The sequence below is a fragment of the Lithobates pipiens genome, unplaced genomic scaffold (assembly GCF_037356315.1).
Source record: "Lithobates pipiens isolate NorthernLeopardFrog02 unplaced genomic scaffold, aLitPip1_a1.2 Scaffold_30, whole genome shotgun sequence".
NCBI lineage: Eukaryota > Metazoa > Chordata > Amphibia > Anura > Ranidae > Lithobates > Lithobates pipiens.
The window spans coordinates 109339575-109354841 of record NW_027507791.1 but is presented as its reverse complement, the minus strand read 5'-3'; the positions used below and the strand labels follow the sequence as shown (position 1 = coordinate 109354841).

At 42.5% G+C, this 15267-nt stretch overlaps 1 protein-coding gene across 1 annotated transcript in view; it reads left to right on the top strand.

Annotated features, from left to right (window-relative positions):
• The first annotated feature begins 2494 nt into the window (after positions 1–2494).
• The window catches only part of ARHGAP11A (Rho GTPase activating protein 11A), a 55766-nt gene continuing 42993 nt past the window's right edge, over positions 2495–15267 (top strand). The window contains exon 1 of the mRNA XM_077464751.1: positions 2495–3156. Coding sequence (XP_077320877.1) covers positions 3016–3156 — 141 coding nt within the window. The 5' untranslated portion in view covers positions 2495–3015. The remainder of the gene's footprint in view (positions 3157–15267) is intronic.

Genomic DNA, 15267 nt, shown 5'->3' with positions numbered 1-15267 from the left:
AGCAGGAATAAACCCAGTTTCAAAAAACACTTACATTCCCGGTCTGCCAGAAATGCTAACTTTCACATTGGTTGTGCTCTCAAGCAAACTTTCAAACCAACCAATGGCTGGTTTCATAACTGATCACATGTGCAGCATTATGGCAGTTGAAGAATCATTAGAGGCCAAGATGGCAGTTTCCTTGACTGAAAATTATAGAAGGGTTTACTTCCACTTTAAGCCTCATACACACGCTTAGATTTTCGGGCGTCTGAACGTCCATTGTTTTATGGCATGCTAGTCTCATGTCGAAAGTGAAGATGTTACTCACAATACATACGACAGAATACAACGTCAGAAGTGATGTAATGTGTTGAATAGTTTTGTATGTATTCTCTCTTTTCTGAGCATGCGTAGTCTTGTTCTCTCGATTTTTTCCATACGAAAACCATACTAATGAAACAAAAATCAGATGTTGAGTTCACATCTGACAAAAATTGTATTAATCTGCACATCCAGCTTTTGTCTGAAGGAAAAGCGAAATCAACTGTCGAAAACACTGTACTAACTATCCGAAAATTGGCAGACAGCTTTTTGTACCAATTTTTCCATGTGATTTTCAGATTGTGTGCACGGGCCTTAAAGGGGGCTGAATACAAACGCACGCCACACTTTTCACATATTTATGTGTGAAAAATGTGAAAAAAAAAACATAATTTTACTTCCACTTTACAATTATATGCCACTTTGTGTTGGAATATCACATTAAATCCCAATAAAATACATTTACGTTTTTGATTGCAACATTACAAAGTGTGAAAATTTTCAAGTTGAATGAATACTTTTTCAAGGCACTGTAAGTATGAAATGTTTTTTATTTAAAAAAAAAAGGAGCAAGAAAATAAAAATGTCACAGGGGAGATTTACTTCACGCAACCTTATCCCTCTAGAGCTAGGTCACAGTGTACGTCCTGGTGTAAACTACCCACCTCACTAGTGGGCACATTCAAAGTACTTTAAATGATCTGGATGCCCCGATTGTAATCCTCTAAATATTCAGTGGTATTTTTCAGGATCTAGTGTGGAAATAAACCACCCAGGATTAAATTAGAATTACCGTACTTCAGTATCTCAGAGGCACAGGTGACCTAGCAGCCCCCAATCCCTTGTCTATTGCATAGCGCAGATAACCTGCATGAAACCCACGGGTACATCTAAATTGCTGCATTTTTTAATTTCAAAAGCCAGGAATAGAAGTAATTAGTGGTAAAAAAAAAAAACACTTGTGGGTTAAACTAATCATTTTTTTGGTATAATTCTCGTTTAAGGGGGCTTAACAAAACTTTGAGTTGCTACCAAAACAGGAATAGAGGGAAAAGCTTCCAGTGGAGATACTAATTCTGGTGACAACATAGGATTCCCTTATTTGAACAGGAAGCGAAATCTCCCCAATGGGACACAGATGGCATAACACTCCCTTAATGAGGAAGTAAACCCTGATGGGGTCAAATGACGGCAGGACGGCTCTTGTTCTGGGAAGACGTCATCTGAAAACGGCCACTCTCGCACAATTGTGCCCATGCCATGTTTGTAGGACATGGTGTGACTCTGATCTCTGTAAAGAGCCGCAGCTCTTTAACCATGTGATTGGCTGTGTCCAATCACAACCAGTCACATGTAAACATGGAGATGCCAGTAATCGGTGTGTGGCGAGGAGAGCCGATCAGTTGCATCTCCTCACAGGCAACATCTAGAGCTGTAATCAGGGCACTGATCATCAGTGCCCTGATTACAATAAAGCCCCACAGTGCCAGCAATGAGTGTCCACAAGTGCCCATTAGTGATGCCAGTCAGTGCTCAAGTGTGGCATATGTGTGCCTCCTCATCAGTGAAGGAAAAAATTACTTATTTACAAAATTTACTAACAGAAACTAAGAAAACCGTTTTTTTTTCCCCAAATTTTCGGTCTTTTTTTGTTTATAGTGCAAAAATGTAAAACTGCAGAGGTGATCAAATACCACCAAAAGAAAGCTCTATTTGTGCGAAGAAAACGATAAGAATATCACATGGTTACAGTGTAGCATGACCGCACTATTGTCATTTAGTGTAAGAGCGCTGAAAGCTGAAAATTGGCCTGGGCAGGAAAGGGGGGTAAATGCCCTGTATTAATGTGGTTAAGCTATCCAAAAATAAGCTTTTGCCCTTAGTTTTCTTCGCTCATCACTAACATACAAACATCCCGGCTTATGAGCTCCTCACACAACAGAGAGCTCCCATCAATAGGGCTTGTGTATTCTGTGGCCGTTTCCTGAGTCCTGTCTGCGTCGTCCTGTGTACACACCACACCGCCTCGCCTCGCCTCGCCTCACACACTTTCCACACACGCAACATTCACCTCAGCGCCGCCCTCTAATTTATTTTGCAGGAACAGGCAAACGGCAGGGGCAGCCCTGTTTCTATGGACACCAGGGGGCCTGAGGTTTGAACTAGAGACGACCAATCAGAGTGGAGCAGGGGAAAGCGGGACGGAGGAAACGGAGTGTAGAGAGTGAAGGGGAACGAGGCGGCGGAGGAGGGGGGCTGGAATAGAGGGCAATGTAAGTGAGGAAGGGACGGAAGGTGAGGCAGGGAACGGAGGCTTAGAGCCGGTGTTGGAGGGGAGAAGTAATATGAGTGTGGAGGGGGCACTGAGGAGCGGCACCGGGGGGACAGCACATACCTAGGCCGCTCTGTTCTAGGAGAGAGGACTTAGAGCCCTTGGGGACGTGCAACTGTATGGTGGGCATAGGAAGTGACGGGTGAGGATTCCTCTGTATAGGAGTTGAGGGGTGAGAATCCCTCTGTATTGGTGTATAGGAGAGGGGTGAGAATCCCTCTGTATTGGTGTATAGGAGAGGGGTGAGGATTCCTCTATTGGTGTATAGGAGGTGAGGACTGATTGGGAGTAATGACTGAGGTGTTGTGTATATGTGACTGAAGGGCCTGTATAGGGTGAGAGTTGCTATACCCCCCTGTCTGATCACAGAGCTGTGTAAGATGAAGCAATCCCCTGACTATCCTAGCTTGGCCCGGCTGGCAGTTATTCAGCATCTTCGTTCATATGGCATCAAAATGAAACACTGGAACAGCAAGCAGCGATCGGAGAGCGGGAAGGGTTCGTCTGTGACTCCACACAGTGTGAGTATGAAGGCGTCTGATTATGGTGATTACATGTAACTGTACGCATGACCAATGCTTAGTACACATGATGAGAAAAATCGAAAAATAGTTTTCAGAGCGATAATCTGATCGATGGTGACAGTTCATGTGAAATTATCCAAAGGAACAAGCACAAAAAAGTTTCTCATGATAACGGCACAAACTATTTTTGTTTAATCCATACAGTATTCATCCATAACCAATCAAGTGACCAAGACCGTGATGGTCATGTGACCAAGATGAAAGCATACAATACATCATTGCAGGAAGTTGTATTCCGACTTATGAGAATTGTTATGGAGTTAAAAGGTTTGCATACAAAAGAGAACAGTTGAGAGACATCAGTATAATAGTGGTAGGTAAAGATGAGCTCAGACGTGTTCGCAGTGCCCGCCAGGAAGTCTGCATTGCACTAATCACAGGCAGTGAGACATTTACCATATCTCTGCAGCCGCGCATCGGGACAATGTCTCACTGCCTGTGATTAGCTCAGCGCAGTGCCGTGTTCCTGGTGGGCTCTGCGAACACGGCGGAGCTTATCCTTAGTGGTAGGTATCATAAGGCCAGATCATCCGCACTGTTATCAAATAGGCTCATTACAGCAAGTCCCCTACTTGCAAACAAGTTCAGTTCCAGGAGTCCGTTCATAAGTCCAGAAAAGGTCAGTGCTTGTAGACAAAGGCTGCTAACTAAGGATGAGCTCAGGCATGTTTGCACATCTCGCATGCAAAGCCCGTCAGGAAGTTGTCGCTGAGCTAATCGCAGTCAGTGAGACATTTCCCGATCTCTGCAGCCGCGTATTGGGACAATGCCTGTGATTAGCGCAGCTCAGTGCCGACTTCCTGGCGGGCTGTGCGAACACGCTTGAGCTCATCCTTACTGCTAACACTGATCAGTGTGTTCTGGTGGGGGGCTCCCCCTGTCAGAACACAATAGCACAACTGGGGAGACCATTGCACCAATATTGCTTCTATTGGCACAACGATCTGTCATAGTTGTGTGTGTTGTTTTTTTTTATTTCAGCCTAATGGGTTGAATGGAAAAAAAACTGCAAGTGCATGTTCACATCTTTGAAAGTTCGCAACTCAATGGTTTGTATGTAGGGGAATTGCTGTATATACTACAACAATGGAAATAATAAGTTAGGGTACCAATATAATACAGGCAGTCCCCGGGTTACAAACAAGTTGGGGTCTGTTTTTAAAGCGGAGTTCTGCCAAATCTTATTATTTTTTTTTTTTTTTAAGTCAGTAGCTACAAATACTGCAGCTGCTGACTTTTAATATGTGGACACTTACCTGTCCAGGGTGCCGTGTTGTCCTCGCCTAAAGCCGATCTGTGTCTCAGGTAGAGGCGCCGCCATCTTCGGTAAAGGAATCGGGAAGTCAAGCCTTGCAGCTTCACAGCCTGGTTCCCTAGTGTGCATGCACAAGTCATGCTCCTCATCCTTACCGGTCCCTGCTGTCTTCTGGGACCTGTGTGTCAGACCAGACGACGGTGGGGGGGGGGGGGGTGGAGGAGGGGCTGGAAATGTTGGGTTGTTGTGGAAACAAGCCTTGGTGATAAAGCTTCAGTGGAAGTACCTTTTTGCCATATAGACTCTTACAGGAGTGAATTTCCCTTCCTACCTATGGAATAGGCAATAAAATCCAAAGATTCATAGAACTGAAATACAATAAACAAAACAGCACCTGAGGTCGACCAGTGTATATGTAATTTGCGTCAGGCCAAGCCGGTGTTCTGACAGATACAGTCCGCCTATCGAAAAGTGTCCGCTCTGAACTGCGCAGACGCAGCGCTTGCGCAGTATGGAGCACAAGGAGGTTTGGAAAATCTCCGAAGATGAACGGCGCCTGCGCCGTGAGTCCAGGTGCAAGCCCCACCATCCAAGTGGATGTAGGGCTGCATGTATTAGAGGGCCCCTCGCGGGCTCGCTTCACTCGCCATGCTTCAGGCACGGCCTCGCTTCGCTCTGCTCTTTTTATTCTAACTCTGTGTCCACTTGGATGGTGGGGCTTGAACCTGGACTCACGGTGCAGGCGCCGTTCATCTTTGGATATCTACTTGTCCTGTGTACTGCGCATGCGCAGTACACAGCGGACACTATCCAACGGGGGACACTATTTGACATGACATCGGCTATCAGGAGAACCCTCCTAAGCAATGTTGAATGTTAGGCCTGCTGGGGATAAAGAAAGTGGCTTGTCCACTTCCCATCATGTCTACCAGGCTTTATTCTGTCAGTCCTTGTTCTGCAGGGCCTTCCAGTCCAGGGACATGTCAGCAGACGGTTCTGTCAATTGATGCATTTTCCATGAGAACACGTTCAGCTGTAATCAAATGGAACCAGCCATGTTTGCCAAGAAAAGGCTGAATTTTACTCAAGTTGCCCACAGTTCAAAAAGCTCAATCAGACGTGTTCAAAGAAATGCAGCGCAGAGTGGGTCAAACAAGCCTCTGATCTGCCATGTGTACAGCTCCTTTAGGGCTTGTTTACACCAGATGCAGCTGAACGTGTTTTCCAATAAACCTAGTTTATACCATTGCAGTGCTTTCATGTGCATTAAAAAAAAAAAAAGTACAGAATGCTGCAATTTTTCACGCATAAACATATCGAAACAAATGCATGTCAATGCAAAGTAGTAGAAAAAAATAAACTCCATCACAAAACAATGTACCCTATTTATCGGCGTATAACACGCACTTTTTTCCCCTTAAAAGCAGGGGAAAATTGTGGGTGCATGTTATACGCCGATCCCCCGAAATTCTGAGCCTCTGGGCGGCTTTCAGCCGCCTTCGGCTCTTCAAGGCGACTTTCGGCCGTTCTCGGAAGCTTTCGGCCGCCTTTGGCTCTTCTTGGCGGCCGAAAGCTGCCGAGAAAAGCCGGAGGCCCGCCGAGAACTACCGCACGCCACCGAGATACACATCCGGCTCTGTATCTCGGCGGCGGCATTTAAAAAAAAAAAAAATAGACACGACTGCAATGGGGGACAAGACTGCATAAGGCTGCACTGGTGGACAAGGCTGCACTGGTGGACAAGGCTGCACTGGTGGACAAGGCTGCACTGGTGGACAAGGCTGCACTGGTGGACAAGGCTGCACTGGTGGACAAGGCTGCACTGGTGGACAAGGCTGCACTGGTGGACAAGGCTGCACTGGTGGACAAGGCTGCACTGGTGGACAAGGCTGCACATGACACTGATGGGCATATAAATGTAAGTTTTTTTTTTTTTTTTTTTCTTCCCTTAAACTTCCCTCCTAAACTTTGGGTGCGTGTTATACGCCGGCGCGTCTTATACGCCGATAAATACAGTAATTGCGCATTTCATTTAGTTGTATTTGGTCCATCTCCGCTCAGCGATCCCCACTGAGCAAGCAGAGTCCCTCAAACTGATCTGCCCCGTGTGAAAAGGGCCTAAGGAAAAAGAGGAGATCTCAAGAATCAATGTACAGTGCCGGATTAGCATTCTCTAATGTGGAAAGGGCATCAGTGGAGGACTCTGAATATAACTGACTTCACCCAGCAAAGAAAACGTTACCAGTTGGCAGGATGGGTTGGGGGTGGTGGTAATAATAAAATTTTGAGTAGAGTTGAGCTGGAAAATCAAAAGGTTATACCAACATGCATTCTAGATGCAGGATAACAATCATCCCACCCCTATCCCCATCAGCATGAGCCCTAAAAGTCCAACCAATCAAATATACACACTGAGACTATGGCCCATTACCACCAATACACATGTGGAAATACACATCTAGGTATGAATGGGCCCTTTTAGTTCCCTTTTAGGAAAGCACTAAACTGTAGCAAATAGATGTGAAGCAGCCACATAGGAGAAAATGGGTTTTCTACTTGAAGTGCATCATCCTGCAGTAAAATGTTTTATAGCAGGAAAACAGAAAGGTGTGAACAGGCCCTCAATTAGGTAAAAGGGCCATACAGTACAGGTAGTTTTTTTCTCACTACTGTGCACTTTTTTTTTTTTTTGTACTGTAAGGAAGTTGTAAAACTCAGCTTGTGTGCTGTCCATTCCTTGAGATTTTCCTTTACTTCCTGTCCTGGAAAGGCAACATGAAGTAAAAAGAAATTTCTCCCTTAGACTGGTGACACAGTAAAGATTTACCTTCCCCTCTTGTTCTGGTGACACTTCTAATATTTTGGATTTCTTATCCCTTTCTGTTTTTTAGTGGGGGTTTATCAGGACAAAATACTTCTACTTTAAATCTACCTGGCAGGGATACAACAGTAAAAACTTGACAGTAGAGGTGCACCGAATAGGAAATTTGGGTACCGAAAATGCAGGATGCACTTGGCAAAAAACTGAAGATGGCAGTATAAAATAAAAATAATAAAAATATATGCATCCCTTTCAAATTCTATATATGTCTTCACACTGCATGTGGTCGTTTTCAATGTGATTATCGGCATCCCTTTCTTTATCTGCAAAATGCTGAAAACACAATTTTTGGCCGATATGTTTCGGCAGCCAAAATACTTTTTATTTTTTTCCTGTGTGTATCCGAATGGGGTATATGCATTGGCATGTTTGCTGCTGTGTCCATTCAAATCCCAGCTTTCTTTATGCTGGATAGTATTGCTCTCTGCAGATATGGCTCTTAAACATACGCAGAAGTGCTAGTGTCCATTATTCACCGCCTTCCCTCTCCCCTAGGCCATTGACAGAATGTGGTGTTTTGAGCAGGAAATTACCATGGCACCCTTCAATTACAGAGTATCGGTGCACAGAGAGGTGCATTGAGCTCACCAGTATGTTTGTTGGCTGTGAGAAGAAATCCGTACTACGGTATAACAATTGTGCTATCCATTTTGGTACGTTCATAAAAATTTGTGCATAGAATTTTTTTCTGAAAAATAATGCAAAATAAAAAATATATGCTTTTGTAGGGATTGGCTCACAGGAGTGCAGGTTTTTTTTTTTTTTTTTTTTTTTTTTTTTTTTTAAATAATCAATAATTTTGTCACCATCTTTCTGTTTTGATTATATTTTTTTTATTCCATATTTTTTTGTTCATCCCCTTCAATTGTTAGGTGAAATGACATTTTGGCCAGTATTTGAGAGGAATGATGTTTGGAAATAATCAGTGGACCTTCTGGTGGAAATGATCACTTGCTCATAGGATAATACAAATAGAATAAAGAAAAATTGTTTATTTACATTTGTTATTAGTGCAGATCAGCTTGTTACATCATTCTCTAATCACAGCACTGTATCTACTGGAGTGGATGGTGAATCTAATATGCCTCACTTTGCCTTTTTTATGTGTACGCTTCTTAACCTTAGGGCTCATACACACGATATGAAAATTCGTAAAGACGAGCTGTCTGCGGATTTTCGGAACGTTAGTTTCGTCAAACGCTGGATGTGCAGGCTATAACATTTGTCGGATGTGAACTCAACATCTGGTTTATTTTTTAAATGGTCAGTACAGAAATCGCCACACAAGTTGAAAGTACAAACACGCGTGCTCGGAATCAAGGAATGACTGGGAAGAGTTTAGTTTTGTGAACTATCGTTCGTAATCTAGAATTAACATTTGTGACATGGCAATTTGATGAAATGTCAAAATGCTTTAATGGGATAATAATGAGGCTGCTTTGCTGGTGATACTGATGTAGTTCTTAAAACGTATTTTAAATGGCTTTTGTTTTGTACAATCTGAAAATCACAAATCAACGCTCACCAAACTTCTACTAACACAGAATTAGAAAAAGGGGCACAAAGGGTGGCAGTTGAGAAATGAACTTCCTCTTTATCCTCTCATAGTACATCACTACCTTGTGTTTGTCAAACAACAATCTGCGCACAGTTAGCTTGCTAGACAAAATCCTGCACACGTGCTTTTGACAAAAATCAGACAATCGGTCGTACAACAATTAAACCTTGTGTACGAGGCCCTACTCGCATCAAATTATACTCGGCCGTTAGGTTTGTGGAAGAAATCCTTTGCCCTTCGTTAATCATTTTTAGATATGCAGCTCAGTGCAATGTTGTGTACAGTTCAAAACTTGACTCAGTAGTGGTTCAGGTCCAGACTTGAAAATTCAGTGAACAAGGTATCTTTGCCAGCTATATGTCCCATAATTCAGTGCAGCCAAATTTCCTTAACTCTTGTTTTGCTGAGTTTCAAAAATGTTAATTACTTTTATATTGCATATTTTAAAATGGCTTTCAACTTCCTACACTGTAAACCTAAGTTCACACTAATGCTGTGCAGGAACCCAAGATTCATGCACGTCTCCTGCACTGCATTCAAATCACACTGCCCTTGTGATCTGCATTGGGTGTCAATGCAATCTTAAAGAGTTAACCTGGAAAAAAAAAATAAGATCCTGGACCTTTTTTAAAGCATGTTATACAGCACAGTGCTCATGCTGTGTAATTTGCCCCCCCCCCCCCCCTGTATCACCTGAAATACCTGGCTGATCCTGACAGTTTCTACCCTCCCCTCTGTACGCTGACTCCGATATATCACAACTGCTGAGCCCTGACACAGTTGTCAGTCTACATGCCTCCGTCATACACTGCTATCTGCAGCTCTCTTGTGTCCCCTCTGTCAGATTAACAAAACTGTGCTAGTTTTAAAAATCAATTTCTACCCGTTTTCAAAAGGGGTCTTACAGCGATCACTTGACTCCGGGCTCTCAGCTCTTCTATAAACAAAAAAAGAGCAACAATTTTGAAAAAACGTTTATTTTTTTACTTTTTGCTATAATATCCCAATAAAAAAAAAAACAAATTTCTAACTCCGTTTAGGCCGATATATATTCTTCTAAATATTGTTGGTTAAAACAACCCAATAAGCATATACTGATGGGTTTGCGCAAAAGTTATAGCGCCTACAAGATAGAGGGGCATATATTGATGTGTGTTTTTTTTTTTTAATTTTTTTATTATTTATTTTTTTCTAGTAACGGTGGCGATCTGTGATTTTTGTCAGGACTGTGATATTGCGACGGACAAATTGGACACTTTTGACACTATTTTGGGACCATTGACAATTATACAGCGATCAGCGCTATAAATGCGCACTGATTACTGTATAAGCAAGCTCTTTGACAAGCAATCACGAGTGCCGAGGATCGCATATGACGGCCGCCCAGGATGAGAGGGCCACCTTGTGGCCATCATATTACTATACGCAGGATGGAAAATGGTTAAGGACTCCCCAAATGCAGGTTGCAAACAGTGCGTTTGCCCACACCGGGTCGTATGGTACAATAGTACCATGCAATCCAGTTACAGTACAGTTCCAAAATTGGTGCATTGGATGACTTTAGTGTGCATTAAATCGCATGTGAATTGAACAGGGATGCAATTCGCATGCAGTTCATAGTGTGAACCAAGGCAAAATAGTCCCCCTGAAGTGATAATTAGAGACGAAAAGGTTGAGCCTTAAATTGTGCTGGTTGTATGACAATCGTATTAGCACATCTGGTTATTTGGTCACTTATGAAGGGGAAAGGTCAGTGTTTAGGTACAGCCAGTAACTGTTCCATTCTGTCTTAAAGTGGCTGTAAACCTGCTCTCATCCTTTCTAAACTACTGCCGTAGTAGTTATCTATAAGGATATATATATGCCTGCTGCATGTATCTTTACCTGTCAAATGTCTCCCCTCTGTTATGAGACCTGAAAACCTGCATATTCTGTGGGCAAGTCTGTTCTCCAGAGCTCGGAGGGTGGAGTCATGATGTCAGTAGACTCCCCTCCCACCTCTACACTCCCTTTTGTCAACGTGCATTTTCTCCTGTGTATTTCTTACACTGAACTTTTGCTATGATCTTAAAGTGGTTGTAAACCCTTACAAACCACTTTGACCTACAGGTAAGCCTAGATTAAGGCTTACCTGTAGGTCCAAGCAATATCTCCTAAACCTATACGGTTTAGGAGATATTTGCCTGAAGACAGGCACCGCTGTCTACGGCGCAGGCGCACTGAACGCGGCGGTTCCAAAAATGGAGCTGCCGCATTTATCGACTCCCGTGCGCATGCGCGGGAGTGACGTCATCGCGGCTTCGCCGAATGACAGCGGCGGAGCTGCGAGACGCCACAAGCAAGATGGATGCGGCGGACTACAGGGGAAAGCGCGACTTCGCTGGCTCCTGTGTCAGGTAAGTGACACATAATGGGCTACTAATGCGATGCATAGTAGTCCATTATGCTTTACCTTTGCAGGGAAAAAAAGAGGAAGTAAACTCATCAGGGTTTACTTCCTCTTTAAACATCCAGTCAAAACCCAGAAAAGTCACCACATGACTTCAGCATGCCAAATCATGCTGAGGTGTGGAGCAGCCAATCTTGGGAGAGCTAGAGAAGAAAGGAGGGGGGATCTGAAGTACACTGAATGTCTTGGGCTCCTGCATGAGATATGTAAATCACCTGTCGCTTACAGCAAGGGGGAGAAATTGACTTCTATTTCTGTCTGTTTTAATCTCACTGAAAAAAGATGAGGACTGCTCAGAGCTAGGTTAACTTTGTGGCAAAACTGGGCACAGATGACATGAAATCCTATACTGTACAAGGTGCAAGCCTTAATTTAAAGACATTTTTTTTTCGGGGGTTTACATCCACTTTGTGACCATACTTGTACAATCTCCTTTTAAATCTGTCATTAACCATGTAGGACAAGGGCCTGCCTGACTGGAAACAAGTCTAAAGGATTGTTTAGGTGTATAATCTATTACATAGTTTTGGTACAATCAGAGTGTATCGTGTATGGCCAGCATTACTGTCTAGCCTCTTTGCCTGCACTTTATTCAATTCAGTAAAAGGTTAGCATTAGACTTCAGAGTAGGGCTGAAACAACAAATCGATTAATCGACAACTTATCGATTTATGAAATTCATCGATTACTATTTTCATAATCGATTAATCGGCTAGTACAATAATGGGGTTAAAAAAAAAACTAAAATGAGCCCTTTATAGTACAAAAATATAATCACTACTGTAAATATTACTTTCACTGTTCTACAGTAAAAAAAAAAATTAACCCCTTCCAGTAGTTATCTGCTTTTTATTTTTATTTTTATTTTTTTGTACTATAAAGGGCTAATTTTAGTCTTTTTAACCCCATTATGTTACTAAACGTCTTAGACCTGGTTCACATCTATATGTTTGTTGGTGCTTTTTGCAGAAACGCACTACAGTTCTTTTACATGGTTTCCTATAGGACACGTTCATAGCTATGCTTTTTTCAGCCGCTGCATATTTGGAAAGGGTCAGGGACTTTTAACGCGAAACGGTACTTTTTTGTTTCAATATACTTCAATGGAGAAGCTGCAGAAAAGAATGTAATGCATTTTTACAGCAATTTGTGTTTTTTAACCCTTTCATGACTAAGCCTATTTTTGGCATATGGTGTTTACAAGTTAAAATCCATATATTTTGCTAGAAAATTACTTGGAACCCCCAAACATATATTTTTTTAGCAGAGACTCTAGAGAATAAAATGGCAATTGTTGCAATATTTTATGTCACATGGTATTTGCGCAGCGGTGTTTTAAACGCATCTTTTTGGGAAAAGGGACACTTTCATGAATTAAAAAAAAAAACGCAACAGTAAAATTAGCCCATTTTTTTTGCATAATGTGAAAGATAATGTTACGCCGAGTAAATAGATACCAAACATGTCACACCTTATATTTGCACGCACTCGTGGATTGACGATAAAGTACGGTACCTAAAAATCTCAATAGGGGACGCTTTAATTTTTTACGGTTACCAGGTTAGCGTTGCAGAGGAGGTCCAGTGCTAGAATTATTGCTCTCGCTCTGACGATCGCGGCAATACCTCACATGTGTGATTTAAACGCAGTTTACATGTGCGGGCGCGACTTCCGTAGGCGTTTTCTTTGCTTCGCGGGGACTGCGGGCGCTTTAAAAAAAATTATTTTATTTATTTGAAAATGAATAAATTGTTTTAAAAAAAATAAATTGAAATTGATCACATTTATTGCTGTCGCAAGGAATGTAAACATCCCTTGTGACAGTAATAGGTGGTGACAGGTACTCTTTATGGAGGGATGGGGGGGTCTCAAAGACCCCCCCCATCCCTCCTTTACACTTCAATGTATTCAGATCGCCGAAAATTACGATTACGGCTTCGTTCTAGTCCCTCCCCAGCAGCCGGGGGCAACGGAGCGTGAATTGGTGCTCCCTATCCAGCGGGAGCACCGGTAACAGCGATGGGAGGCGGCTGGAGGGGGGGGCATCCCCTCCCGCTCCTCCGGCATAACAGCCGAGCAGCTTTATAGCCGCTTCGGTTGTTATGGCTGGAAAGCCAATCGCCCGCTGAAAAAAATGGTACCCCCCGGAAGTCGAGTACGCACATCTGTGTACGCTCGGCGGGAAGAGGTTAATCTGCCCAAAAAAATGCAAAAAGCGCAAACTGCAGTAAAATCACGTGCGCAAAAATCAAAACGCACGGCAAAAAGCACTGCAGAAACAGGTCAAAAGCAAAAACTGCATAGGTGTGTACCGAGCCTTATGCTGGTCACATGGATCAATTTTCAGGTGAGAATATTCAGAAGAAAAATCTTTGTACATTCGCTGAATGAAAAAATTTAGTTTGAAATTTTCACTTCATTTCTGATCAAAAACCACATACACTGAAAATTCCTTTGACCGAAAAGTTTTCTATTTCCAAATTTTCCTGTCGCTATGGTTGATAATGAACGTCAATTTGACCCTTTTTTTTTTTTTTTTTTTTTTTTTTTTTAAGGTTATTAACCGATTAATCAATTAATCAAAACAATAATCGGCCAACTAATCGATTGTGAAAATAATCGTTAGTTGCAGCCCTACTTCAGAGTGGCCAATCTGCTGGGGACCGTGCTGGAGAGGAGGCAAATGCTGTAGCAAAAGCTGAATTTTTTTTTTTTTTTAAGGTTTCCATGCTGGGTTACATCATAAAAAAATAAAAAAAAAGAGTTGTCTTTAAACCTAGTGGTTAACCTAAAAATTTAACTCTGGGGTTTAGAATTTCCCCCTTTCTTCTCTGGTGGGCAGATCCTATATGGTGCAGAGAGTGGCATCAACTAATGACGTGTTATTTTGTTGATCTTTAGAACATTCCTTTGTGACCTGGGAGTGACTGCCATATCCTAAACCTTTTAAACCTCTAAAAAGGATTTGCCAAGCACTGGAACGATCGTTCCAAAAAAAGATTGTGCCAAAAAAAGTCGTCCCTCCGCAGAGACCTTTGCACTGAGATGGGGAGCATGATTGGTCTATACAGTCCTGATGCTGGTTTACCTGGCAGGAGAAATGGAAAATAAGAATTGTCTCAAACTACTGTATATGGCTAGCTGCAACATCTTCAGAGACCAGTCAGCCAGGGAGATCTGGTGTGTTTTGTTGGCGTTCATCATAGATATCCAACCTTGAAGCAGATGAAATCTGACAAACATTCCACATCTATGGACACATTTTACTATATTAAAACCCAGTAATGGATAGCTGGCTCTCCATTTGTGTTGTAGATTGCGTAACTCCGTATTTAGTGATATTGGGGAGTAAGGAGATGTGCTTCCAGGTGTTGTAAGACTGCTTCTCCTAACACTGCTACTACATACAGGAAATGTGATCGGGCTCTAGACTTGCATCTGCAACTGCCCATTGTTTATTCGCTCCTATCCTGTTCCTGTTATCTCTCAAAGCTGCATTCCAAAGTGGATTGCAGAACCTTTTTTGTATATTTAGTGTAGACTTTTTAATATGTATTTTATTTATACAGCTGGATGCACAATATACAATTTTTTTGTTCAATTTCCTTTATATTTACCTTCAACTATGTAGTGATAGGGGTTGTCCCATAAACTGCTTACAGGACTGGCTACTGATTTGTAAACGATTGTGTCCATCTGTAATTTATGTATTGTCCAAAGTCTTTAGTGTTGGCCGACTCTAATCGGAACACCAACCATACAGTGGGTTAGGGTTAGAAGAACCCCTGCATTCTTCTTCTTTTTTGGGGGGGGGGGGGGGGTTGCCTTTACATCCTGGTGACATTGGGACAAGACGTGGGAGCAAACTCCCTTAATAGGAACTCTAAAAGCAACAGACACCTGAA